The 26,392-nt window shown below is 45.1% G+C and overlaps 1 protein-coding gene across 5 annotated transcripts in view; it reads right to left on the reverse strand.

Moving 5' to 3' along the window:
• Window positions 1–582: 582 nt before the first annotated feature.
• Window positions 583–26,392, reverse strand: part of CCDC158 (coiled-coil domain containing 158) — a 77,408-nt gene continuing 51,598 nt past the window's right edge. For all 5 annotated transcript variants that reach the window (XM_034431237.3, XM_087874862.1, XM_087874860.1 and 2 more), the window contains exons 18-24: window positions 26,225–26,373; window positions 20,064–20,123; window positions 18,705–18,772; window positions 12,606–12,806; window positions 12,034–12,057; window positions 3,890–3,991; window positions 583–775 (exon numbers count right to left, since the gene is read on the reverse strand). In XM_034431237.3, coding sequence (XP_034287128.2) covers window positions 699–775; window positions 3,890–3,991; window positions 12,034–12,057; window positions 12,606–12,806; window positions 18,705–18,772; window positions 20,064–20,123; window positions 26,225–26,373 — 681 coding nt within the window. In that variant the 3' untranslated portion in view covers window positions 583–698. The remainder of the gene's footprint in view (window positions 776–3,889; window positions 3,992–12,033; window positions 12,058–12,605; window positions 12,807–18,704; window positions 18,773–20,063; window positions 20,124–26,224; window positions 26,374–26,392) is intronic.

A 26,392-nucleotide genomic window follows, 5' to 3' on the forward strand; every position in this document is an offset into this window, starting at 1 on the left:
TTGCCCAAAGCCCTTTCATTACATCATCACCCAGCAAGGCTCAACCAAGTCTGGGACATAGACAACCTACAAAGTTACCCCTGCATGGCCCCATGGGAGTCTGACAACCAATCGGAATACAAGCTCAAACTCAAAGCCCAACAGAGAGTAGAAATCTCTCTCTCTTTCTCTCTCTCTCTCTCTCACCCATGTACCTTTTTGCCCAAAATCTCAAACCATGTGGTCCTGTCCACCATTAAAACCATCTTTCCAAACAGCCACCATGTTTCCAGCGTCTTTCTCCCCGCTTGGAACTGAACCCAGAAGGATATTTCTTCCAACAGCACTATAATGATTGTATCTGGCTCCTCAAAGGCAGTTTGCGCGCGGCCCTGTTGCAAACTGGTAGTAAAGGTAAGTAGAACACACACACACACGGCTCCTGCCTTTCAGAGCTGATGCATTTGAGCCGAACTGGAAATTCCTAAAATAATAAAAGCGCATAATGGCACAGGATGAATTCTCTCGGGGCACTTTGGGCCGTTTCCAGGTCATGGAGAAGCTAACAGCCTTGGTCTGTTTTTTTCTAAACCAAAGGACAGATTACAAAACTATGTCAACTTTTATTATTAACAAGAACTGAAGGCTTAAATACATTCTACCCGTGCGAGGTGCAATCTGGATGCCTCTTTGAGGGACTGAAAACTGGGCCCGCATATTCATTTGGAGAGCTTCTTCTCTTTTTCCTTGGCTTGCTCTATTTTCTTTTCCTGACATCTGATCATGGTGGACATTGCTAGAAGGAAAGGGATGGTTGTTACCACCACATAGGTCTGGAAGGCAAACGGCATCTCTCTCATGTCTCCAGGTTGTGTAGAAATGGCTCTTGGGGGTGGTTAAGGAGGAACCAGGTTACAAACCAGGAGACTGTGAGTTCTAGACTCACCTTAGGTATGAAAGTCATCTGAGTGACTTTGGCCCAGTCACTAGGAGACTGGGGATTCTAGTTCTACCTTAGGCATGAAAGCTGGCTGGGTGTCTTTGGGCCAAACATCAGGAGACTGTGGGTTCTAGTCCTGCCTTAGGCATGAAAGTCGGCTGGGTGACTAGGCCAATCACCAGGAGACTGTGAGTTCTAGTCTCGCTTTAGGCATGAAAGTCGGCTGGGTGACTTTGGGTCAACCCACAGGTGATGATGAGTTCTAGTCCTGCCTTTGGCATGAAAGCCGGCTGGGTGACTTTGGGTCAACCCACAGGTGATGATGAGTTCTAGTCCTGCCTTAGGCATGAAAGTCGGCTGGGTGACTTTGGGTCAACCCACAGGTGATGATGAGTTCTAGTCCTGCCTTAGGCATGAAAGTCGGCTGGGTGACTTTGGGTCAACCCACAGGTGATGATGAGTTCTAGTCCTGCCTTTGGCATGAAAGCCGGCTGGGTGACTTTGGACCAATCACCAGGAGACTGTGAGTTCTAGTCCCGCCTTTGGCATGAAAGCTGGCTGGGTGACTTTGGACCAATCACCGGGAGACAGTGAGTTCTAGTCCCACCTTAGGCATGAAAGCCAGTTGGGTGACTTTGAGCCAATCACCAGGAGACTGTGAGTTCTAGTCTCGCTTTAGGCATGAAAGCCGGCTGGGTGACTTTGGGCCAATCACCAGGAGACTGTGAGTTCTAGTCCAGCCTTAGGCATGAAAGCCGGCTGGGTGACTTTGGGCCAATCACCAGGAGACTGTGAATTCTAGTCTGCCTTAGGCATGAAAGCCGTCTGGATGACTTTGGGCCAGTCTCTTTCTCTTAGCCCTACTCATTTCACAGTTGTTGTTGCAAAAATAGGTGGAAAAAGAAGTATTAGGTATGTTCGACACCTTGAGTCATTTGTAAAAATAATAAAGGGTGGGGACGATACTCATAAATAAATAAAAATAAAAGGCGAGCGCCCTCTGCGGGATCCCTTCCCATCCAGAGCAACCTTCTTCCAGATGTAAGAGCTGCCTTCCTCCGTTTAGGATTCAGGAAGCTTTTAGAAACATGCTTTTTTTCAGGAAGCAACAGGGGACTCGAGCAATAAGGGGTTATAAATAAATAAATAAATAAATAAATAAATAAATAAATAAATAAATAAATAGGCACCTGGGCACACCTGAGCTCCACGCTTTAATGTTTGTAATACCAGAATTGCTGATTGTATTTTGCCATGTGACACACTGACGTTTCGATAGATGTGTTATGCATTTGCATGATGATCTTGTAAGATGCTTTTAATCAGGGGTGTCAAACTCAAGGCCCGTGGGCTGGATCCGGCCAGTAGTGGGTTTCAAACCCGTCGCTAGTGGGAGTGCGCGCGCCCACGCCCAACACTTCTGCGCATGCCCAGAAGCATCCAGGCGGGTGGGCGGAGTTTCCTGCCGCCGCTGCTACCGGTTCGCCCAATCCGGGGCGAATCGGTAGCAACCCACCACTGGATCCGGCCCACGGGGTGCTTAGATCTGGCCCATGGGGCTGTCCTGGAAACGGCAAACGACCAGCCCGCAATGCCTCTCCCAGCAAAAACGGAGCTCGGGAGGGCCGCACGCTGTTTTTTGCTGGCAGAGGGCTGCAGGAGGCAGCCAAAAATGGTGCTTGGGACCCCGTTTTTGCTGGCAGAGTACTCGGGTCACAGGCGCCCCCGAAACAAGTGACGTTAAGGTGGCCACGGCCACCCGCCCCCACCCCCGCCCCCCAAGATCAATCACAACCCTGATTTGGCCCTCAATGAAATCGAGTTTGACACTCCTGCTTTAAATTAAGTCCAACGAGAGAAATGGCAGAAAAGGACTTGTAATATATAAATAAATTTATGAAGTGGACTTTTGTCAGCTACAGACAGACGCCACGGTGGTCCTTCTTAACAGAGGTCAGGAATAGCAATTTTAGGAGGTGGCCTGAAGCTCTTTTGTACCGTAAAAGCGCCATGGATACTAAAGGTGCTGTATGAATAGATACAGGTAGTCCTTGACTTACGACCCCAATTGAGCCCAAAATTTATCTTGCTAACCGAGAAATTTGTTAAATAAACTTTGCCCCATTTTATGACTTTTCTTGCCACAGTTGTTAAATGAATCCCCGCAGTTGTTAAGTTAGTGACATGGTTGTTAAAGTGAATCTGGCTTTCCCATTGATTTGGTTCATCAGAATGTCGACGAAGTGATCCTGGGACATTGCAACCGTCATAAATATGAATCAGTTGCCAAGCATCCGACCACGTGACCGTGGGGATGCTAAAACAGTTGTAAGTGTGAAAAACAGCCATAAGTCACTTTCTTCCGTGCCGTTGTAAATTCAAATGGTCACTAAACAAATGGTTGTAAGTCGAGGACTACCTGTATTAGTTAGGGCCTGCCTTCCCTAGTGTAATTGTGTGTATTGCAAGTTACTGCAAGTTCTGAAATTCTTCAGAAAGTGGCGGGTTTCAATTAATCTTGTCTCAGAAAGCCAATCAAGATGTTTTTAAAATCCTCAAGGTGATTCCCTGTGTCACAATATCAAAAGGATCTTACAACCAGGGGTGAAATCCAGCAGATTCTGACAGGTTCTGGAGAACCCGTAGCGGAAATTTTGAGCAGTTCCGAGAACCGGCAAATACTACTTCTGGATGCCCCCAGAGTGGGGTGGGAATGGAGATTTCGCAATATCCTTCCCCCAGGAGTGGGAGGGAATGGGGATTTTGCAGTATCCTTCCCCTGGAGTGGGGTGGGAATGGGGATTTTGCAGTATCCTTCCCTTGGAGTGGGGTGGGAATGGAGATTTTGCAGTATCCTTCCCCTGCCACGCCCACCAAGCCACACCCACAGAACCAGTAGTAAAAAAAATTGGATTTCACCACTGCTTACGATGTCATAAATATGCAAGGATAAAGCCCAATTTCCCCTACCTTGGTTTTTTAACTGCATTGTTTCTACCAGGTTTTGTAGATTCTCCATCTTATTCTGTAATTTCCTGCAAGTATTTTCTCTGGATTCCCCCGTCTGAATCGCTAGAGATAAAAAATAGCCAGTCATGTAAACTATCAGAGATATAAAAAGCACACACATGCAGAGGTGGGGCTGCCAGCGATAAAGGAAAAGGCACCAGTCAGCTTATTGCTTAGGGGGCCCCTGAAAGCCCTACTAAACAGGTATATACACAGGTATGAAGGCTATTGCTTAACGCATTGTAAGCCACCCCGAGTCTCCGGAGAAGGGCGGCATATAAATCGAACCAATAAATAAATAATAATAGTATTAGGAGCAATACATGATTAACACTGCTCAACGGTAGTTGTGTCGATCTACAACAGAGGTATCAAACTGGATTATTTCGAGTGCTGGATCGGCATTGTAGTTCTCCCCCGTGGATGGTGCCGGGGGGGGGGGGCTGAGGGGAGAAGGGACAGACGCCTCCTGCAGCACCCTGTCGGCCAAAACGGGGTGCAGGGGGTGTGTGTGCCCCATTTTCGGCCTCCATGGCCCCCTCAGCACTCTGCCGGCCAAAAACAGGTTGCGGGGGGAGGACGTGTGAGGCCCTCCCGCGATCCATTTTCGGCCGGCAGAGTGCTGCAGGAGGCTGTGGAGGCCGAAAATGGGCTGCGGGGGGCTGCATACGGGAACCCCCCATGCCAGAGGTGGGTTTCAGTAGGTTCTGACCAGTTCTGGAGAACTGGTAGTGGAAATTTTAACTGGTTTGGAGAACCGGTAGTAACAATTCTGACTGGCCCAACCCCCATCTATTCTCTGCCGCCCAAGTCCCAGCTAATCGGGAGGAAATGGGGATTTTGCAGTAACCTTCTCCAAGCCACACCCACAGAACCAGTAGTAAAAAATTTTGAAACCTACCATTGCCCTATGCCCATGGCCAACAGAGGCACTGCGGGCCGGTCCTTTGATATTTCCAGGCCAGCCCCATGGGCCAGATCTAAGCATCCTGCAGGCCAGATCTGGCCTACAGGCCTTAATAATAATAATAATAATAATAATTTTATTTCTATACTGCCCTTCTCCCAAAGGACTCAGGGCGGTGTACAGCCTATTTAAAAACACAGACAAAACAATGATATAAAATTTAAAATAATTAAATAAGTGGCTCAAATTTAAAACCCCAATAAATTTAAATACCCCAATTTAAAACTATTGTGTTGATAGTCCGGCCTGGCGGAACAACAGGGTCTTCAATGCGCAGCGAAACACCCAGCGTAAGGTCGGAGATCTTACGAATTTCCGGGGGCAGTTCATTCCACAGGGCAGGGGCTCCCACAGAGAAGGCCCTCCCCCTGGGCGTCGCCAGCCGACATAACTTGGCTGATGGCACCCTGAGGAGACCCTCTCTGTGGGAACGAACTGGTCGGTGGGAGGCTATTGGTGGCAGAAGACGGTCTCGGAGGTACCCGGGTCCTATGCCATGGAGCGCTTTAAAGGTGGTAACCAACACCTTGAATCGCACCTGGAAGACCACCGGGAGCCAGTGCAGCTCGCGCAGGAGGGGTGTCACATGGGCATAACGGGTTGCGCCCTGATATACAACATTACGTTATCATTTACAAAGTCCTGGTTGTTCCAGAGCCAAACTAGATTGTCGGGACTGGCAGAACTGCTCAGGTTTCTCCCCATAGAAACAAAGTTCATGGATTCCAGAATATATAGTCCCTTACTTATGACCGCAATAGGAATCAGAATTCCCACTGCTAAACAAGGCAATTGTTAAATGAGCCACACCTAATTTTACTCCCCCCCTTTTTTTTGCCCAAGTTGTTATGAACTGTCGTTCACAATTAAGCGAGTAAGTGTTAAGCGAATCACTGCAATCGTTAAGTGAATCACACAGTCCTTAAGCGAATCTGGCTTCCTCCATTGACTTTGCTTGTCAAAAGCCAGCTGGGAAAGATGCAAACGGAGATCGCGGGACTCCTGGATGCCGCAACCATCATAAATACGTGCTGGTTGCCAAGGCGCCTGAATTTTGACCGTGGGAATGCTACCATGGTTGAAAGCACGAAGACCAGCTCTAAATCATTTTTTTATTTCAGTGCCATTGTCTAAACAGGTGGTTGTAAACTGAGGATTATCTATATGCATTGCTCCTTCCATGAAAAGGAAGTGTGAATATTTCCACTGCCCCTTTAAAGACTGGTGGGATTCAGCCAGTTTGGGCCGGTTCGAGTGAACCGGTAGTTAAATTACTGGCTGGCCCTGCCCCGCCCCGCCCCTTTCAGGAGTCCCTACGCGCCCCATTTTGGCTCCCAGATAAGTGTAGGGAGGCCTACTAGGCCCAAAATGGGGAGCGGGGGTGTGTGGCACGCCTCCACTCATGGCCCGTTTTCATTCCCAAGAGGCTGCAGGGAGGCCTACTAGGCCCGAAACAGGGCACAGAGGGAACAGTGCGTCCCCCCCCGCCCGTGGCCCGTTTTTGCTCCCAGGGGGGTGCAGGAGGCCGGTTGCTGTCTGTCACACCCCCTGGTCATGCCCACCATGGTCACGCCCACCCAGCCGGTCATTAAGGCAGACAGCCGGTTGTTAAATTATTTGAATCCCACCACTGTTTAAGGACTAAGGCTGTTTCTTTGTTATCTGCTAAGGAGAAGAAGGCAACATAAGCAGTGATGTTTGTCTCTGTCTGTCTGTCCTTCGTTGTGGATGCTTCATCCCTGGAGGTTTTTAAGAAGAGACTGGACAGCCACTTGTCCGAAATGGCATAGGGTCTCCTGTTTGAACAGGGGGCTGGACTAGAAGACCTCCAAAGTCCCTTCCAGCTCTATTCTGATTCTTTTTACATAAAGCAGTTTTTCTCAACCTTGGCCGCAAGGTTGAGAAAAACAGTGGTGCAGGTAGAATATGTATCGATGGTGTAGCTGGAGCTCCCTTATCATGTGTACTTTGGCCTCAAATTTGCATTGGTTGTTTTTTTAACCAAAGAACATAGGCAAAACAACTAGGTTTACACGAAGGTACACAAAATAGAGAAAGAGGAGACAACGGACATGTTAAAATTTCCCGGGACCAAATCCCTCTCATTAAGTGAATAAATTGCATGACAAAACAACTAGATCGTTTTTTCCCCTGTGCTGTCACTCTGCTGAACACCTGCCTGTAATTTCCACAGCACTGTCTTGGGCCTAAAGCTTTTTTTACCCCATGTAGTGTGGCTGTATTGCTATTAGCCTTCTCATCTTCTCTTTCCTCATCTTTCCTAATACCTTCTCCTATTGGTATCTTATGATTTATCACTGGTTGCTTGTATCTTATGATTAGTGATTTTAACTATGATTTATGATCTACGATCTATCACTTTGTTGCCTGTATGTACACTGAGAGCTTACGCACTGGAGACAAATTCCTTGGGTGTCCAATCACACTTGGCCAATAAAGAATTCTTTTCTTTTCTTTTCTTTTCTTTTCTTTTCTTTTCTTTTCTTTTCTTTTCTTTTCTTTTCTTTTCTTTTCTGTTCTGTTCCATTCCATATTTTCCATTCTATTCTATTCTATTCTATTCTATTCTATTCTATTCTATTCTATTCTATTCTATTCTATTCTATTCTATTCCATTCCATTCCATTCCATTCCATTCCATTCCATTCATTCCATTCCATATTTTCTATTCTATTCTATTCTATTCTATTCTATTCTATTCTATTCTATTCTATTCCATTCCATTCCATTCCATTCCATTCCATTCATTCCATTCCATATTTTCTATTCTATTCTATTCTATTCTATTCTATTCTATTCCATTCCATTCCATTCCATTCCATTCCATATTTTCTATTCTATTCTATTCTATTCTATTCTATTCTATTCTATTCCATTCCATTCTATTCTATTCCATTCCATTCCATTCCATTCCATTCCATTCCATTCCATTCCATATTTTCTATTCTATTCTATTCTATTCCATTCCATTCCATTCCATTCCATTCTTAGTCTTCAAGTTACGACCTCAACCGACCCCAACATTTCTGTTGTTGAATGAGATAGTTGTTAAGTGAATTTTGCCCCATTTTACCACCTTTCCTGCCACAGTTGTTATGTGAATCACTACAGTTGTTAAGTTAGCAATATGGTTGTTAAGTGAATCGGGCTTCCCCATTGACTTTGCTTGTTAGGAGGTTGCCAAAGGGGATCACATGAGCCCGGAATACTAAAACCGTCATAAATACGAGTCAATTGCCAAGCCTCTGAATTTTGACCACGTGACCATGGGGATGCTGCAATGGTCGTAAGTGTGGAAAACGGTCATAAGTCACTTTTTTCAGTGATGTTGTATCTTTGAACGGTCACTAAATGAACTGTTGTAAATCTAGGACTATCCTATCCTATCCTATCCTAAATGAAGGCCACCTTGGACTGACCTTACCAGCAAGAACCATGAAATGCAAATAGTCCTTGACTTACGACCAGATTGGGACCAGAATTTGTGTCAATAAGCAAGGTGGTTGTTAAGCGACCTGTACTCAATTTTATGACCTTTTGGTCCTGGTTGTTAAGGGAATCACTGCAGTTGTTAAGTGAATCACACAGTCATTAAGCGAATCCAGCTCTCCCCCCCCCCCCTTTGACATTGACTCTGTCAGCAAAGCCGTCTGGGAAGGTTGCAAATAGCCATCAGGTGACTCCAGCAGGCTGCAAGTGTTGTAAATGCAAGCCGGCTGCCCTGTGCCCAAATTTTGATCAAGCGACCGTCTTAAGTCCGCCTTATTTATTATTTATTTTATTTATTTTATCATATTTGTATACCGCCCTACTCCCGAAGGACTCAGGGCGGTGAACAGCCAAAATAAAATACAAAGACATGCAAAAGTTAAAAAACTATTAAAAACAGATTAAATAATTTAGGCTCACAAAAACAAATTAAGACATCCAATTTATCTAAAAAACATTTAAAACCCAATTTAAAAGCCAATTTAAAAGGGAGAGTTAGTCCAGACCAGCCTGTTGGAATAAAAATGTTTTTAGGGCGCGGCAGAAGATGCGTAAGTCTTGAATCCTCCGTATCTCCCGGGGGAGCTTGTTCCAGATGGCGGGTGCCCCCACAGAGAAGGCTCTCCCCCTGGGGGCCGCCAGTTGACATTATTTGGCCGACGGCACCCTGAGGAGCCCCTCTCTATGGGAGCGAACTGGTCGGTGAGAGGCTACTGGTGGCAGAAGGCGGTCTCGTAAGTACCCTGGTCCTGAGCCTTGTGCATCAGCTGTGCCCTTATTTGGACCAAGATGCCCTACGCACCGTTACTCATGCGCTGGTCACCTCCCGTCTCGACTACTGCAACGCTCTCTACCTAGGGCTGCCCTTGAAAACCACTCGAAGGCTTCAACTGGTCCAGAATGTCCCGACACTCCCATGTTACACCCCTCCTGCGCGACCTGCATTGGCTACCGGTTGCCCTTCGGGTGAGGTTCAAGGTGCTGGTTATCACCTATAAAACCCTTCTTGGTCTAGGCCCGGGATATTTGTCGGACCCCCTGCAGCCAGCAACAATCTCCAATCGCCCGGTGCTTTCCCACAGACAGGGCCTCCTCAGGGTGCCATCGGCCAGACAATGTCGGCTGGCGACCCCCAGGGGGAGAGCATTCTCTGTGGGCGCACCCACCCTTTGGAACCAACTTCCTTTGGAGCTCCGGATGGCCCCTGACCTTCGCTCGTTCCGCCATGATTTGAAGACCTGGCTGTTTCACAGCCTGGACTGATGGGGGCGGGGGGGAGTTCTTAATAGATTTTAAATTGATTTTAAATTGTTTTAATTTGGACTTTTAATTTTATATTGTTTTAATGTGCAATTGTGCATTTTATTGTTGTGTGCCGCCCTGAGTCCATTGGAGATAGGGCGGCATATAAATCGCATTAAACTTAAACTTAAACTTAAGTGCAAGGACTCGCCGAAAGTCACTTTTTTCAGTTCTGCTGTAACTTCGAACGGACACTAAACAAATGGTTGTTAAATCAAGGGTAACCTTGCCTTGGCCAATGCAGTCCATAAAAGTGACTATAGTCATCATCTTCTTTTAACGACCCCATAATCCCTCGTAGGGTGGAGTCTGGGCAACTGAATGGATCTGAGTGTTTACTGGCCAGATGCCCTTCCTGTCGCCAATGCGGAGTTTTGTTCAGCAGATATATTCTCATTGTGCCCAGAGAGAGAAATATCTGCCTCTACCTAGGATCGAACTCACAGCCTCCTGATTGTGAGGCGAGAGCTCCCCGTCTAGGCCACCGCACCACATAAAAGTGGCTATAGTCCTGTTTCTAAAATCTGTCTCTGTCATTCAATGAAAAAAAAGATTTACTCTATCAACGTCGGGGATCTGTTTAACTGACGATCAAAACCTGCTGATCCCCAGATCCATCAAAGCACTTGTTGTGGCCCATACGCGGCCTGTGTGGCTGGTGGCTGATTCAGACAGCGAGGAGGCTGGTGTGGTGCTGCGCCAGCAGCCTGTGCAGCTGGCACTCGAGTCGGACAATGAGGAGGCTGGAGAAGATGTGGTGCCAGAGGCAGGGATTCAGCCAGGGCCTTCAGAACCTCCAGAAGCTCCCTTAAGTGAAGAGGACGAAGAGGAGGAGCCTCTTCTCGATGCACGGGCGCGCAGAACTGCCAAAAGGCAGGAGTGGCTCCTCAGGAGGAGGTCTCGAGAGTAAGGCTTGGGGCTAATTGGCCACTCTCTTAGCCTATTTAAGGAGGAACGCCGACTGAAGCAATTTGCAGGGAACAACTTCGTTCACATACCTTCCTGTCTTGTCTTGCTTATCTTATCAGCTTCCTGCAAATTGCTTCTGGGCATTCTGCCAACCATAGTAAGTTTTCAGTTATTCCTCTTTGAATTCTTGGCGGCTGTTAATGCAATTAATTAACAGCCGTTGTTGTAAAAGACTGGTTTATTCAGTAAACTAAGGTTTGAACGGACTTTGTGTGTGCTGCGTTCTTTGGGGTCCGTAGTTGGGGCAGAACAGCACTATGAGGCCTCGTCAAGAGGAGAAATTGCTAGAGCGAAATGAATGTTAGAAGTGGAGTTTAGCCGTCAACCCTCCAGAGGGTTTCCCTTCCCTTCCAGCTTTTATCCTAATCCCCAATCTTTAGTAACAGAATAAAGATATCCGCTTATCTTTCAGGGATAATTGAGCCCAAATCCCTGAAATGTTTTATTTGTGGAGGAAAAATATAAAGAGGATGACATTATCCATAAAGGACCCCTGTCATTGGAGAAGGGGGATTGAATTTAAGAATGAGTTTACACTTAGTGGCAAGACAAAATATAGATTACAAGTAATCCTGGATTTACAACCATTCGTATCAGCGGTGGGTTTCCAATATTCTTACCACCGGTTCGCTCCGCGTGCGCATACTCGCTTCACGCATGCGCGCACCTTCCGCACATGCGCCCGGCCTTCCGCGCATACACTTTGCTCGCTCGCGCACTTTCCTCGCATGTACCCACCCACTACCGGTTCACTTGAACCGATACGAACCGGCTGAATACCACCTCTGATTCGTATAATAACTATTCGAAGTTACAACGACACTGAAAAAAGTGACATGGCCGTATTTCACTCTAATAAACAGTTACAGCATCCCTGCAACCAGGTGATTCGAAATTCAGATGCTTGGCAGCCGCCTCATATTTATGACGGTCGCAGTGTCCTGGGGTCATGTGATCCCCTTTTGCGACCTTCTGACAAGCAAAGTCCAGGGGGAAGTCAGATTCACTTAACAACCGGGTTACTAACTTCACAACTGCAGGGATTCGCTTAATAAGTGTGGCAAGGAAGTTCGTAAAATGGGGCAAAACTCACTTAACAACCGTCTCGCTTAGCAACAGAAATTGTGGGCTCAACTTTAGTCATAAGTACCTGTACCAGGACTACCTGTATTTTGTTTGACTTGTTGTATTGTACCAAACTGGACTATACAATATTTATTTTCTCATTATTTCTGTGCATCGGAAAAGAAAAAAAAATGCCAATTTTTCCGCACTGAAAACTGAGCCAGAAACATCTTTATCAGTCATCAGGAATGCAATGGGAAGTTGGGGGGAAAAAAAATACAAATATACTTACAAGTAGAAGTGCTGAAAGAAACACCTGTTCGAAAAGAAAAAAAAAACACTTTTGTGATGTTTCCATTGACAGGAAGAAAAAAAAAAAACATATTCACAGCACTAAAAATTGCTCCTTCATTCTTCTCTCTATGAATTTACGCATGAAAATTACACCATGGTATAAACTAGTCTTTTTTTTTCAAATTTGGCAGCTTTAAGATTTGTGGAATTCAACTCCCAGAATTCCCTATCCCCCTGGCACAAGAATCAAATCAGCCACTTGATCACTTTGGGGCAGTGCTGAAATTCAAATTTTTTTACTACTGGTTCTGTGGGCGTGGCTCGGTAGGCGTGGTGTGGCTTGGTAAGGGGATGGGGATTTTGCAGTATCCTTCCCCTGCCACGCCCACCAAGCCACACCCACCAAGCCACACCCACAGAACCGGTAGTAAAAAAAAATTTGGATTTCACCACTGGTCTGCCACATTTTGAACCAACTGCGGCTTCCAGATATTTTTCCTCAGGGTTTGCTTTGTTAGGAAGAGCTGGTCGTGTCCCTAAAGATCCTCTGTGATTACTTTCGACACTTACTTCGATTGGTGGTCGTGGTTGTGGGTTCTGGGGGGGAGCAGTTCTTCCTCAGACTGGACCGTCGTTCGAAGGAAGGTGCAGGAGCCGCCTTAAGGTCATCCAAAGGAGCCGTTAGCAAGGAGTGCACAGGAGACCTATCTTTGTATCGGTCCTCAAAGGAGGGTTTCTTGGAAGAGGTATAGCGAGCGGAGAGTTGGGACACTACAGGGAGCAAAGACCATGGATGTTAAAAGGGAGCGTTTCAAGAGTTGTTGTCTTTTTTTTTTTTTTGCTTTTTTTTCCACTTACAAACGTGAACCATCATTTCCCATGCTGACGTTGTACTTCCATAAGACAATGTCTGTGGAGATTCTCAATCATCAAGACGTTTCACTTCTCATCCAAGAAGCTTCTTCAGCTCTGACAGGATAGTAGGGAATGGAAAGATTTATATTCCTTGCAGACAGCTGGTCGTTTGCATCCTTTTAGAGGGTGGTTGAAGCACTTGGAGGTTTATCTGTCTCTTCAGGGTCACCTGAGTAGCTCTACTCAATGCCAGGAGAACTACTCAGGTGATGTTGTGACCTAGGCTTATGTTGTGACTCCGACCCCCGAGCCTGTCTTATCAGAGGGAGAAGACTCCAAAAGTGAAGGAGAGGAGTTGGCAAGGCCTCCCTCTCCAGGACCCTCCTCTCTGGCAATGCCTCAGGTGTCCTCCGAAGGCCAAGAGATAGGCCAGGGGCCAGGCACTTCGGAGCAGCTGCAGTTGGACAGCGATGGAGATGAGTCTTGGCTGGACCCCCGACAGCATCGCAGAGATAAGCGCGCGCAGGAGAGGAAGAGGAGTGCCAGAGATTAAGCTGGGTCACTGGACCACACCCCACAGGGGATAAAAGGGTGTGTGGTGGCCAGTCAAGCCTTGTGACGAACAAAACTGAAAGCTAGCAAGTCATTCTGCATTTCTGGAACTTTGTTATATGCTCTGCTTGGATTGATTTTTGGACTGGACTTGACTATTCTTTGGCTTTTGTGGACTTACTTTGATGTTTCGGACGGAGGAGAAAAACCTCCCTTTGTAAGTAAAAACTTTTGGCAAGCAGCCACTGGGTTGCTGCCAATTCTGTTATCAAAGGAAATTCTTGTCTGCTGGTTTATTTTAACTCTTGGTCGACTGCTGGTGTGCGTGTGTGAGACGGGGACAGAACAGCTTACTGAGTCATTAAACACACGAGTAGTCCCAAAAACCTATTTTATTGCAACAGCTGTGAATTACGTTCATTCACAGCTGAGTCCCAATTAGATGCAAAAAGTCCTTCAGGAGAAGTCCTTCGGGATTATCACCAAACTTTATCTCCTTTGACACGCTGCCAAAGACCTACTTGGCAAAGCCACACGGAGTCCAGAATCAAACAGAGATGTCGACTGGAAACAGAATTAACAATGTTGCTTTCCTGCAAAGGGCTCACGTGCCTTTGCTCCTCTTTTAAGCCTTATGGGAGGGGCCAATCGTCTCCAGGCCTTACTCCTGAGTCGTCCCTTTTGTTTTAGCTGTTTTTGCCTTCTGGCAGCTTTGCTCATGCGGGCACTAGGAACAGGCTCCTCCTGTTCCTCTGCCTCTCTGCTGTCCGACTCCAGAGGCTCCAGAGTCCGTGCATAACTCTCAGATGGCCCTGGCCCCATCTCTACCTCCAAGGCAGAGCCCTCATCTGGGCCTTCCCCAGCCTCCAGGACTGACCCATGGTCCTCCCCAGCCTCCTCACTGTCTGACTCTGCTGCCAGCTCCGCAGGCTGCTGGTGGACCACAGCAGGTGACCCTGAGGACACAGATAAATCTCCAAGTGCTTCAACGACCCTCTAAAAGGATGCAAATGACCAGCTGTTTGCAAGGAATATAAATCCTTCCATTTTCCACTATCCCATCAGAGCTGAAGAAGCTTCTTGGCTGAAAAGCAAAAAGTCTTCAAAACAAATAAACAAACAAGGAAGTCCAGTTGCTTCCTGAAAAAGCACTTTTGGGACAGCCAGGATCTGCATGACTGAGAATCTCCTTGGGCAAATGAACTTTGTGTTTTTTTTTTCCTTTGAAAAGGTTTCTCTTCTCATCTAAGAAGCTTCTTGGATGCAAAATGTTTTCAAAGGAAAAAAAAAAACCTCCAAGGAAATACAAGTTGCCTTTCAGAAAAAGCACCTTTGGGATTTCCATAAGAGAATTTTCAACTAAAACTGATCTCCCAGGATTTGTGCTGGGTTGTTAGATCAAATTCCCCTTCAAGATCTTTGGTGCCCTTTGAGCTTGCTTTCTTGCAGATGTTTCATTACCCAACTAGGTAAAGGAGAAGGAGAAGGAGGAGAAGGAGAAGGAGAAGGAGGAGAAGGAGAAGGAGAAGGAGGAGAAGGAGAAGGAGAAGGAGGAGAAGGTGGAGGAGGAGAAGGAGAAGGAGGAGAAGGTGGAGGAGGAGAAGGAGAAGGAGAAGGAGGAGAAGGAGGAGAAGGAGGAGAAGAAGGAGAAGGAGAAGGAGAAGGAGGAGAAGGTGGAGGAGGAGAAGGAGAAGGAGGAGGAGGAGGAGAAGGAGGAGAAGGAGAAGGAGGAGGAGGAGGAGGAGGAAGAGAAGAAGGAGAAGGAGAAGAAGGAGAAGGAGGAGAAGGAGAAGGAGGAGGAGGAGGAAGAGAAGAAGGAGAAGGAGAAGAAGGAGAAGGAGGAGAAGGAGAAGGAGGAGGAGGAGGAAGAGAAGAAGGAGAAGGAGAAGGAGGAGAAGGAGAAGGAGGAGAAGGAGGAGGAGAAGGAGGAGAAGAAGGAGGAGGAGGAGGAGGAAAAGGAGAAGAAGGAGAAGGAGAAGAAGGAGAAGGAGAAGGAGAAGAAGGAGAAGGAGAAGGAGAAGGAGAAGAAGGAGAAGGACTGTGGGGTCCTTGGTGCTCTCTGAGCTTAGTTGTTTTCTTGCAGCTGTTTCATCACCTGACTAGATAACAACATCAGTGCTAGAAGGGATTGGGGTTTGCTCTCTCAAACTCCCTTCTAGCACTGATGATGTTACCCAGTCGGGCAGTGAAACGTCTGCAAGAAAATAAGCTCAGAGAGATCCTACAGTTCAACTCTGAGTTACAAATACTTTCTTCTGTTGGTATTAATTTCTCTCTTAGTAATGGTTAGCGTCTTCCACCTGACTGCAGAAGATAGTGAGGCTTGGGCCAAATTGTTTTTGGCTTCTTTCACCAGGACTTTCTCCATCAGAAGCTTTTCTTACCTGATGGGGGGAGAGCAGGAATGGTCCTTGGTCAAAAAATTCCCCCCATTTGATTCTTCAGGCTGATCATGCAGCAGGATGAAAGGCGAAAACCTGAATTTGGCATCAATCTTTTCCGATTGTAAATCACTGTGTTATTTTGCACGCCATCTTGAATGCTGAAGGGAGACCTCTAACAGATATATGGCTGAGCTCGTATAATGCCATAGTTCATACAGGGGTGGCCAAAATTGTGGAAACTTTTTGGGAAAAGTATATTTTCTAAAACTATCTACCATTTCTCCCCGAAAATAAGACCCTGTCTTATATTTTTCTGAACCCTGAAATAAGCGCTTGGCCTTATTGCCGTGCGCTCAAAAGCCCGATTGGGGTTATTATCAGGGGATGTCTTATTTTCGGGGAAACAGGGTAATAACCACTTTTTTTTCGAGTAGTACCATAAAATTATATCTCAATGGAAAGATAATTTAATCAAGAATGTAATGCAATCACTTTGATGAAGGATTTGCTATTAGAATAGCAGTTACAGTATAAAGAAGAAAAATGAAACACGTAGAAAAAATGAGATATACAAATGAGATATACATAGAAAAAATGAGATACACAAAAATTATCACTGTGTCAGTTAATACTTAGTTGGGTAACTTTTAGCATGAATGACGGCCTTACAAGGTCTTCCCATGGAGTGAACCAATCCTTTTAGTTCTGCAGCTGTTATCATGTGAAGCCAAGATTGAATGATGGCTTCTATTAACTGGGTTTTATTGCTGGGTCGCTTCTGACTAACCAGTTTCTTTAGTCGGCTCCATAGATTTTCAATTGGGTTAAGGTCTGGGCTATTCCCAGGCCATTCCATCAGTGGAATAGGATTATCTTGAAACTCCCCCCAAAAAGTGGTGTTATTAGCCATCAAACCTCAAAAATGCACTTTTCCCAAAAGGTTTGCACAATTTTGGCCGCTACTGTATAAAGCCATTGTCAACCAAACTTTCAATTAACCAGTGGAACGACTTGCCTCCAGAAATTGTGGGTGCTCCAACACTGGAGGTTTTTAAGAAGAGATTGGACAGCCAGTTGTCTGAAATGGGGTGGGGTCTCCTACTTGAGCAGGGAGTTAGTCTAGAAGACCTCCAAGGTGCCTTCCAATTCGGTTATTCTGTTATTTTGAACGAAGCATTTTATGGGCTTATGTGAGTGGAGCCCTTGCCTCACAATCCGGAGGCTGTGAGTTCGATCCTAAGTAGAGGCAGATATTTCTCTCTCTGGGCACACTGAAGATATATCTGTTGAAAAAAACCTCCATATTGGCGACAAGAAGGGCATCCGGCCAGTAAACACTCAGTGTTTTGTCCCCCGTCCTCACTCAGACAAATGCAATATCCAACACACCTGCCAAAAATGTATTGTATAAACAGACCAGAATTCCTGGCAGACGAGAGTTCCGGCAGCTACTTGTAAAATGCGTGCCAAATCCAATTAGTACTCCCAAAAAACAGGAGAGGCCTTATCTGCAGTCCATTTCCAGAGCGACAAATTATCCACATGAGTTTAGTCCAAAATATATCTGAGCCGAAGTGCAGGATTCACGATGTGACTTTAAACGTTTGTCCGTCACAAAGCCTGCCGAGCAATCACGCCCCCTTTTATCCCTTGTGGGGCGTGGCTCAGTGACTCAGCTCAATCCATGGCCCTACCACGCCTCTTCCTTTGCTGCGCACGCTTCTCCCTCCGACGCTGCCTGGGATCAAGCCAGGATTCATCAGTATCACTCTCTATCAATGGGTGCTCCGAAATGCCTTCCTCTTGGCACATCCCAGGCTGTTCCTCCTGGCCTTCGGATGGAACCTGAGGCATTGCCAGAGAGGAAGGTCCTGGAGAGGGAGGCCTTGCCAGTTCCTCCCCCTCACCTTCTGAGTCCTCTTCCTCCATGAGGACAGGCTAGGGAGTTGGAGTCACAACACTCAGCTCCATTCAGTTGCCCGGAAGGGATTATCCCCACGAGGGATTATTGGGTCATTACAAGACGGTGATGATTTTATGGGTGTATGTAATATAAAATCCCAATTGCTAAACAGAAAGAGATGTGCCTTCTTTTCGGAAGGCTAGGAAAATGGATCTCAGGCCTCTTATTGGATCTAGGAAGCATGCCTTTTCCCTGGCAGCCCTTGTCTCATGGAATGCCCTTCCCTCTGAAGTTTAGCAGGTCCTCTCTGTGAGGGACTAGTCAATTTTGGGAGTTGGGGAAAGGGACCTTGGAGGTCTTGTAGTCCAGCCCTTTGCTCAAGCAGGAGATACCATACCATTCCAGACAGGTGGCTGTTCAGTCTCTTCTAAAAATCTCCAGTGATGAAGCACCCACAAACTTCTTTCTGGTGGCAAGCTGTTCCACTGATTAAATATTCCACTGATGTACCTTCCACTGCGCCCTTAAAACGCTATTATTCCATCAAGCAGGGCTGGCCTAAAATATTATTTTAATGGGGTTTTGTGTTTTAGATGATTGGCCAAACTATCTAATAATTTTAAATTGTTTTTAACTTTTATATTGTTGCTTTTTATCTTGGCTGTACACCGCTCTGAGTCCCTTTGGGAGAAGGGCGGTATAAAAAAATTGATAAATAAATAAATAAATAATAAATAAATGTCCTCAGGAAATTTCTCCTCAATTCCAGGTTGCTGCTCTCCTTGATTAGTTTCCATCCATTGTTTCTTATCCTACCTTCCGGTGCTTTAAATGGTTAAATAAATGTGAGCTCTGGTTTCAAGGATCCACATTTTCCTGCCAGATCTCCATTAATATTATTACACATAGTTCTGTTAAGTGGGATTATGCATTACAACAGACGTTCTCTCGCTTAATGTCCAAGAAGAAGCTCACCACTGGATGTAAAAGGGAAAGTCGATTCTTGTTCTTCAAGATCTGCAGTATGTAAGCTTAATGCATCCCTATGAATAAAGCAAAAAAGGAAACCAAGTTGCCTCTCTGTTACTCAAGAGCAGTGGTGAAATCTGAACCGGTTTACTACTGGTTCGCTGGCCATGCATGTGCATTGCGCACCAAGCGTATGATGCAGGGGTGAAATGCTCCCAGTTCGGACCGGATCACCCGATCCGGTAGCGATGGAGGCGGGTGGTTCGGAGAACCGGTAGCAAAAATCCCTGCTTCCCCACCATGCCCAGCTGAGCTGCACAATCATCAGAGGCTTTTTTTTTTACTTTTAAAAGCATTTTTTCTACAACCTCTTCGGTGGAAAAAATGCTTTTAAAAGTAAAAAAAAAAAAAAAGCCTCTGACGATTGCGTGGCTCAGCTGGGATCGTCAGAGGCATTTAAAAGAAAAAAAGGGTTTTTTTCTTTTAAATGCCTCTGACGATCCTAGCTGAGTTTTTAAAAAAGCCTCTGCCGATCAGGGAACTCAGCTTGGATCGTCAGAGCCTTTTGAAAGCATTTTTTAACAACCTCTTCGCCGAAGAGGTTGTAGAAAAAAATGGTTTTAAAAGTACAAAAAAAAAAAAAATTGGCCACGCCCACCCAGTCACATTACCCCCCCCGAGCCACGCCCACAGAACCGGTACTAACAAATTTTAGATTTCACCACTGGTGTGATGTGTCCGCGCATGTACAGTACACACCAAAAAGAGGCTTGAGAAGGTAAGTAGAACAGCAAGGGGGTGGGGAAAATCCGCTATAGCGCGCGATCTTGGGAACTTTTTAAAAAAACTTTTTTAAAGCATTTTTTTACTACCGTTTCTCCGGAACCGGTAGTAAAAAATGCTTTTAATAGGTAAAAAGAAAAAAGGTTCCGATGATCGCGTGCCACAGCTGTGATCGTCAGAACCTTTTTTTACTACCGGTTCTGGAGAAACGGTAGTAAAAAAAATGCTTAAAAAGTAAAAAAAAAAAAGTCTCGAAGATCAGCTGAGCGACGCGTGATTGTCGGAACTTTTTTTAAAAAAACTTTTAAAGCTTTTTTTTAACTACCAGTTTTCCAGACCCGGTAGTTAAAAATGCTTTAAAAAGGGGGGAAAAAAAAAGTTCCGACGATTGTTGGAACTGGTAGCATTTCACCCCTGCTCAAGAGCCGTGTACAAGATGAGGAATACGGCCCGATGTTATAAACATAAGAAATAATTAAAGGTAGTCCTCGACTTACAACCCATTCATTTAGTAACCATTCGACGGCACTGAAAAAAGGTGACTTGTGATCATTGTTCACCAAACCAAGCGTCACTTCTCACCTGCTAAATGCTTCTTGCCCCCTGGTCACCTCTGAAGGTAAGTCTCTGACCGCGGCCTCCCTGTATCAAGAGACAGAACTCTGTAAAAGCCAGCAAAGAAGGTTGATTATTGGTGAAATAAATGTATGACAACGACAGCAAAGCAATCGAAGAAGCTCCTTTGAGAAAAATGAGGACGTTCATGGAATCCCAGGACTGGTCAAGTCTCCTGGGTGTAAAAAAAAAAAAAATGAACCAAACCAAGCCAGTTTCTGGAAGAACCTTGCTTAGGATGTCCTTAACCAAGACAGTTTTGATTCCTTAATTATTTCAGGGACCAGGTGCTAAGAGCACTGCAGAAGAAGATGTTGCTTCCAACCCATCGGCCAGTCATTGAAACAAGGATTTCTGAATTTTCCATTTTAGAATACAATACAGAGGGGGTAATACAATTCAGCCAGTTCGGACTGATTCGCCCGAACCAGTAGCGGAAATCGCAGGTGCATTTTAGAAGGTTTTTTTTTTTTCGTCTGGAGAATGATGCTTCCCTAAAATGGAACATCTGGGGAGACATTTCTGGAACAAGCTTTGCTTTCATTGTGGGAGAAATTCTACTACCTTACAAAGAGTGTAAGATGTATTTGTAACTGCTAGAAAAGAACATTTGAAGCTCAAGGTTGAACTGTGGGGTCCTAGTGCTCTCTGAATTTGGTGGCTTTCTTGCGGATATTTTATTACCCAACTAGGTAACATCATCAGGGCTAGCTGAGTTTGGCAATGAAACATCTGCAGGAAAATCACCACGCCTAGAGAGCACCAACGACAGCACAGTATCTGTAATTGTAACCTTAATGCGGAACAAGTGAAGGCTAAAGAGAATATTTTTTAAATTGTCTCCATAACTGCATTCTGGATATAGGCCATTAATGTTCAAAGATGTTTGATACCCCGTAAAAGGTAAAGGTAAATGTTCCCCTCGCGCATATGTGTAGTTGTTCCTGACTCTAGGGGGCGGTGCTCACCTCCGTTTCAAACCCGAACAGCCAGCGCTGCCCGAAGACGTCTCCGTGGTCATGTGGTCGACATGACTCAACGCCAAAGGCGCATGGAATGCTGTTACCTTCCCACCAAAGGTGGTCCCTGTTTTTCTACTTGCATTTTTTTAAGTGCTTTCAAACTGCTAGGTTGGCAGAAGCTGGGAAAAGTCACGGGAGCTCACCCCGTTACGCAGCACTAGGGATTCGAACCACCGAACTGCCGACCTTTAGATCGACAAGCTCAGTATCTTAGCCACTGAGCCACGGTGTCCCTTGATACCCCATAAAAGTACATAAAAAATATGCAGTGCTATAAATGCAAAAAACAAGAAGAAGGGGAAAAAAAGGACACATTTTCTTCCATCTGGCTCAATTAGAATATTTTGATCTTCCAGATCAAAATTTCAGTGCCTCACCTGCAGGGGTCATGTGATCTTCTGCCAATGTTTTCTTTGTTAGGAAAGTCTCTGAATGGGGTGGGGGGAGGTAAAAATGCAAACAACCACGTAATACATCATATTATTCACACAGTTTTGGGTAGTCATTAACTGTCTTATGCAAAATGGGTTCCTGATTGGGAAAAGAAATACAGCTGAGTGGCAGCTTCATTAAAAAGGGAAAGGTTCCCCTCGCACATATGTGCTAGTCATCGTTCCCGACTCTAGGGGGCGTTGCTCGTCTCCATTTCAAAGCCGAAGAACCAGCGCTGTCCGAAGACGTTTCCGTGGTCATGTGGCCGGCATGACTCAACGCCAAAGGCGCACGGAACGCTGTTCCCTTCCCACCAAAGATGGTCCCTATTTTTCTACTTGCATTTTTTACCTGCTTTCGAACTGCTAGGTTGGCAGAAGCTGGGACAAGTCACGGGAGCTCACCCCGTTACGCAGCACTAGGGATTCGAACCGCTGAACTGCCGACCTTTCTGATTGACAAGCTCAGTGTCTTATCCACTGAGCCACCTTCATTACAGCATAGTATATCAATATGTAGGTTAGCAGAAAATGAAACCGGCATAAACAGTGCTGCCTCAGTGGCCAAGCCGTAATCTACTTTGAAACAAGGCTGACTTGTGGTCCTATTCTTATGGTATTAAAACGGGACAAGTGAAGGAAAGTGATTGGTGGACTCCTTTGGCTTTGTTTTCCCTTCCACCAAAATCATCCAATAGCGAGACAAAAAAACCTACCAGCCAATTACTGTATTCTTCTTTGCATGGCATAGAGATGGGCAAGAACCGACATGTGCGTTGAACAACAAGCTAAGCCACATCTCAAATTTTCCAACGAGATGGTGGCAGATGGGGAGGCGATCAATGCCCATCAAGTGACAGCGTTCTTTTTCTAACGTTATTAACCAGTGGAACAGCTTTGCCTTCAGAAATCGTGGGCACTCCATCACTGGAGGTTTTTTAAGAAGAGACCGGACAGTCACTTGTCTGAGATGGTACAGGTTGAGAAGGGGGCTGGACTAGAAGACCTCCAAGGCCCCTTCCAGCTTCCATTCTATTCTATTCTATTCTATTCTATTCTATTCTATTCTATTCTATTCTATTCTATTCTATTCTATTCTATTCTATTCTATTCTATTCTAGTCTAGTCTAGTCTAGTCTAGTCTAGTCTAGTCCTATTCCTATTCCACTCCACATTTTCTGTTCCGTTCCGTTCCTTTCCATTCCACTCCATATTTTCTTTTCTATTCTATTCTATTCTATTCTATTCTATTCTATTCTATTCTATTCTATTCTATTCTATTCTATTCCTAGTCTAGTCTAGTCTAGTCCTATTCCTATTCCACTCCACATTTTCTGTTCTGTTCCGTTCCTTTCCATTCCACTCCATATTTTCTATTCTATTCTATTCTATTCTATTCTATTCTATTCTATTCTATTCTATTCTATTCTATTCTATTCTATTCTATTCTATTCCTAGTCTAGTCTAGTCTAGTCCTATTCCTATTCCACTCCACATTTTCTGTTCTGTTCCGTTCCTTTCCATTCCACTCCATATTTTCTATTCTATTCTATTCTATTCTATTCTATTCTATTCTATTCTATTCTATTCTATTCTATTCTATTCCATTCCATTCCATTCCATTCCATTCCATTCCACTCCATATTTTCTATTCTATTCTATTCTATTCTATTCTATTCTATTCTATTCTATTCTATTCTATTCTATTCTATTCTATTCTATTCTCGAATAGAAAAAAAGTGGAGGGAAAATGAAACTTTGATTTTGGGTTTTACTGATCAGATAGGTTTGTCGTTATAGAAATGGCTCATTTATATTATTATGTAAAAGTAAAAAGTTGAGGTTTGATGTTATTATCATATTCTACTGCACCAAAGAGAGTTGGAAGTCAATGCCTTTTCTTTGTTTTGTCCCCTCCCCTATTTTTTCCTATTATTTTCTTTTGGAATCTTGTATTTTGTATTATAAATTAATAAAAAGATCCTTCCTCAATTATTGCTGCAAGAGGGGGGGGAAGTGAATAGCAAGGACCAGTAGCATCTGGAAGTAGGCCACAGACTAGGCAAAAGGCAAATAATGGGTGAAATGACCTCCCACAGCTATAAAAAATAGAAAAACAAAACTCCTGGTCAACAGGAGTAAAACACCTGTAATATATGCAACAGGTAGCAGAATTGGCCTCTTTTCTCGGTTTAGCTTGACCTTCTGTGTGGTGTAGGTGCTTTGTCTCAATTCAGTGCTATGGCTTCCGGCAAGGGATAATGGAAAATGTAAGTTCAACCACGGAGCCTATTCCACAGGTGTCCAACAGCTTGTGGGCTTCATCCCCCAGAACAGTGTTGGCGAAACTTTTTGGCACCGAGTGCCAAAACGAGAGCACGTGTGTGCACGTGCTGGAAACCAGAAGAGCAGCCGCCTGGCGCGCACAGGCACGCCGAGAAGATGATCTTCCGGTTTATGGCGCATGCATGCGCACAGGCCAGCTGGTCTTTGCATGCGCATGAGTACCCCACGTGCATGAAGACCAGCTGGCTGGCGCGGTGGAACCTGTAAGAGCAACGGGCGGCGGCTCGTGTGCCTGGAGAGATGGCTCTGTGTACCACTTCTGGCACGCACGCCATAGGTTCACCATCACGGCCAGTAGTGGGTTTCAAAATTTTTTACTACCGGTTCTGTGGGCGTGGCTTGGTGGGCGTGGTGTGGCTTGGTGGGTGTGGCTTGGTGGGCGTGGCAGGGGAAGGATACTGTAAAATCTCCATTCCCTCCCCACTCCAGGGGAAGGATACTGTAAAATCTCCATTTCCTCCCGATCAGCTGGGACTCGGGAGGCAGAGAATAGATGGGGGCGGGGCCAGTCAGAATTTTTACTACCGGTTCTCCGAACTACTCAAAATTTCTACTACCGGTTTGCCAGAACTGGTCAGAACCTGATGAAACCCACCTCTGATCAGGGCGCTAGAACTCCGCAGCCAGCATGGAAATTCTGGGAGTTGAAGTCCACAGGTCTTAAAAGTTGCCAAGGTTGGATAATCCTGCCCTCCTCCGTGCTCTGCTATTACTCATCTGAGAGGTTTAAACAACTGTTCCATGATATCACCCTTATGAATTTGTCCTATATTGGATCACACCATGTCTTCACCTAGCCAGATTTCTGTTCCACGGGAAAACAGATCTCACCGTTTTGAGTTTCTCAGCACTGCTATAAAAATTCCTTCAAAGGGAGAGCTTGGTTATTATTAAACCTTATGTGTGTGCTTGTGAATATACAGTACTTCTCTCTCTCACTCTCTCTCTCTCTCCATCCATCCATCGATCCATCCATCCTGCTAGGATGCAACATCTAGCTATCTTGATTGATCTCAAAGAGTTATGCAAGCTTGGATCTGGTTAATACAGGCAGTCCTCGACTTACGACCACAATGGAGCCCTGAATTTCTGTTGCTAAGTGAGTCGTTTTGTTCAATGACTTTTGCCCCATTTTATGCCCTTTTTTTTGGAGTCACATTTTTTAAGCGAATCACTGCAGTTGTTAAATTAATAACCATGTTTTTACTTTGGCTGTGCACAGCCCTGAGTCCTTCGGGAAAAGGGCGGTATATAAATCTGATAATAAATAAATAAATAAATATTTACGAGACCGCCTTCTGCTACCAATAGCCTCTCACCGACCAGTACGCTCCCATGAGAGGGGCTTCTCAGGGTGCCGTCGGCCAAACAGTGTCGACTGGCAGCCCCCAGGGGGAGAGCCTTCTCTGTGGGGGCACCTACCATCTGGAACGAGCTCCCCCCAGAGATACGGAGGATCCCGGATCTGCACACGTTTCGTTGTGCTCTCAAAACTTTTTTATTTCAGCAGGCTGGCCTGGCCTAACTCTCCCTTTTAAATTTTTAAATAGTTTGATTTTTTTTATAAATTGGGTGTTTTAAATTTGTTTTTCGGCCAAAATATTTAATAATTTTAATGGACTTTTAATGTTTGTATTATCTGTATTTTATCTTGGCTGTTCACCACCCTGAATCCTCCGGGCGGTAGGGCAGTATAGAAATTTGATTAATAATAATAATAATAATAATAATAATAATAATAATAATAATAATAATAATAATAATAATAATAATCACGGCGGTTAAGCGAATCTGGCTTCCCCTTTTACATTGCTTGTCAGAAGGTCGTAAAACGTGATCATACGGCCCAGGGATACTGCAACCGTCATAAATATGAGTCAGCTGCCAAGCATCTGAATTCTGATCACATGACTCTAGGGATGCTGCAACGGTCATATGTATGAAAAAAATGGTTATAAGTCCCTTTTTTCAGTGCCGTAACTTCAAACGGTCACTGAATGAACTGTTGTAAGTCGAGGACTACCTGTACTTGGCTGAAAGACCCACGAAAAATACCAGGGCATAGCAAAAACATCCCAAGAGAAGACGATGGCAAGCCATCTTTCAACCGTTGCCAAGAAGAACAACATGGGTGTGTCCAGAAAGTAAAGACAGACTGAGCTCAATTTGGAAAATTTAATCTCAATGGATTCACACAAACTCAGCATAGGTGAGAGGTCCATTGATGTCTGTGATTATCCTTGGCAAAGTCCCCTTTGCCTATAGATCATTCATTTCCAAAATGAGAATCCTAAAACACAGAAGTTACCAATATTTTGCATATCCTTACAGCGTACTGCTCAAGTCAGGGTCGCTGTCGCTTTCTGTTTTGGGGAGAATCGCCGAAGGTATTTCATCGATTGTGCTTCGTAATTCTTGAAGGAGTTGTTTTAAGTCTCGCAACGGATCCTCCTTGGTGTAATTAAGCTTGGAGGGCATCTGAATGGAAAGATGGATT

Source organism: Pantherophis guttatus, chromosome 8, assembly GCF_059756535.1.
Source record: "Pantherophis guttatus breed Tessera chromosome 8, ASM5975653v1, whole genome shotgun sequence".
NCBI classification, from domain to species: Eukaryota; Metazoa; Chordata; class Lepidosauria; order Squamata; family Colubridae; genus Pantherophis; species Pantherophis guttatus.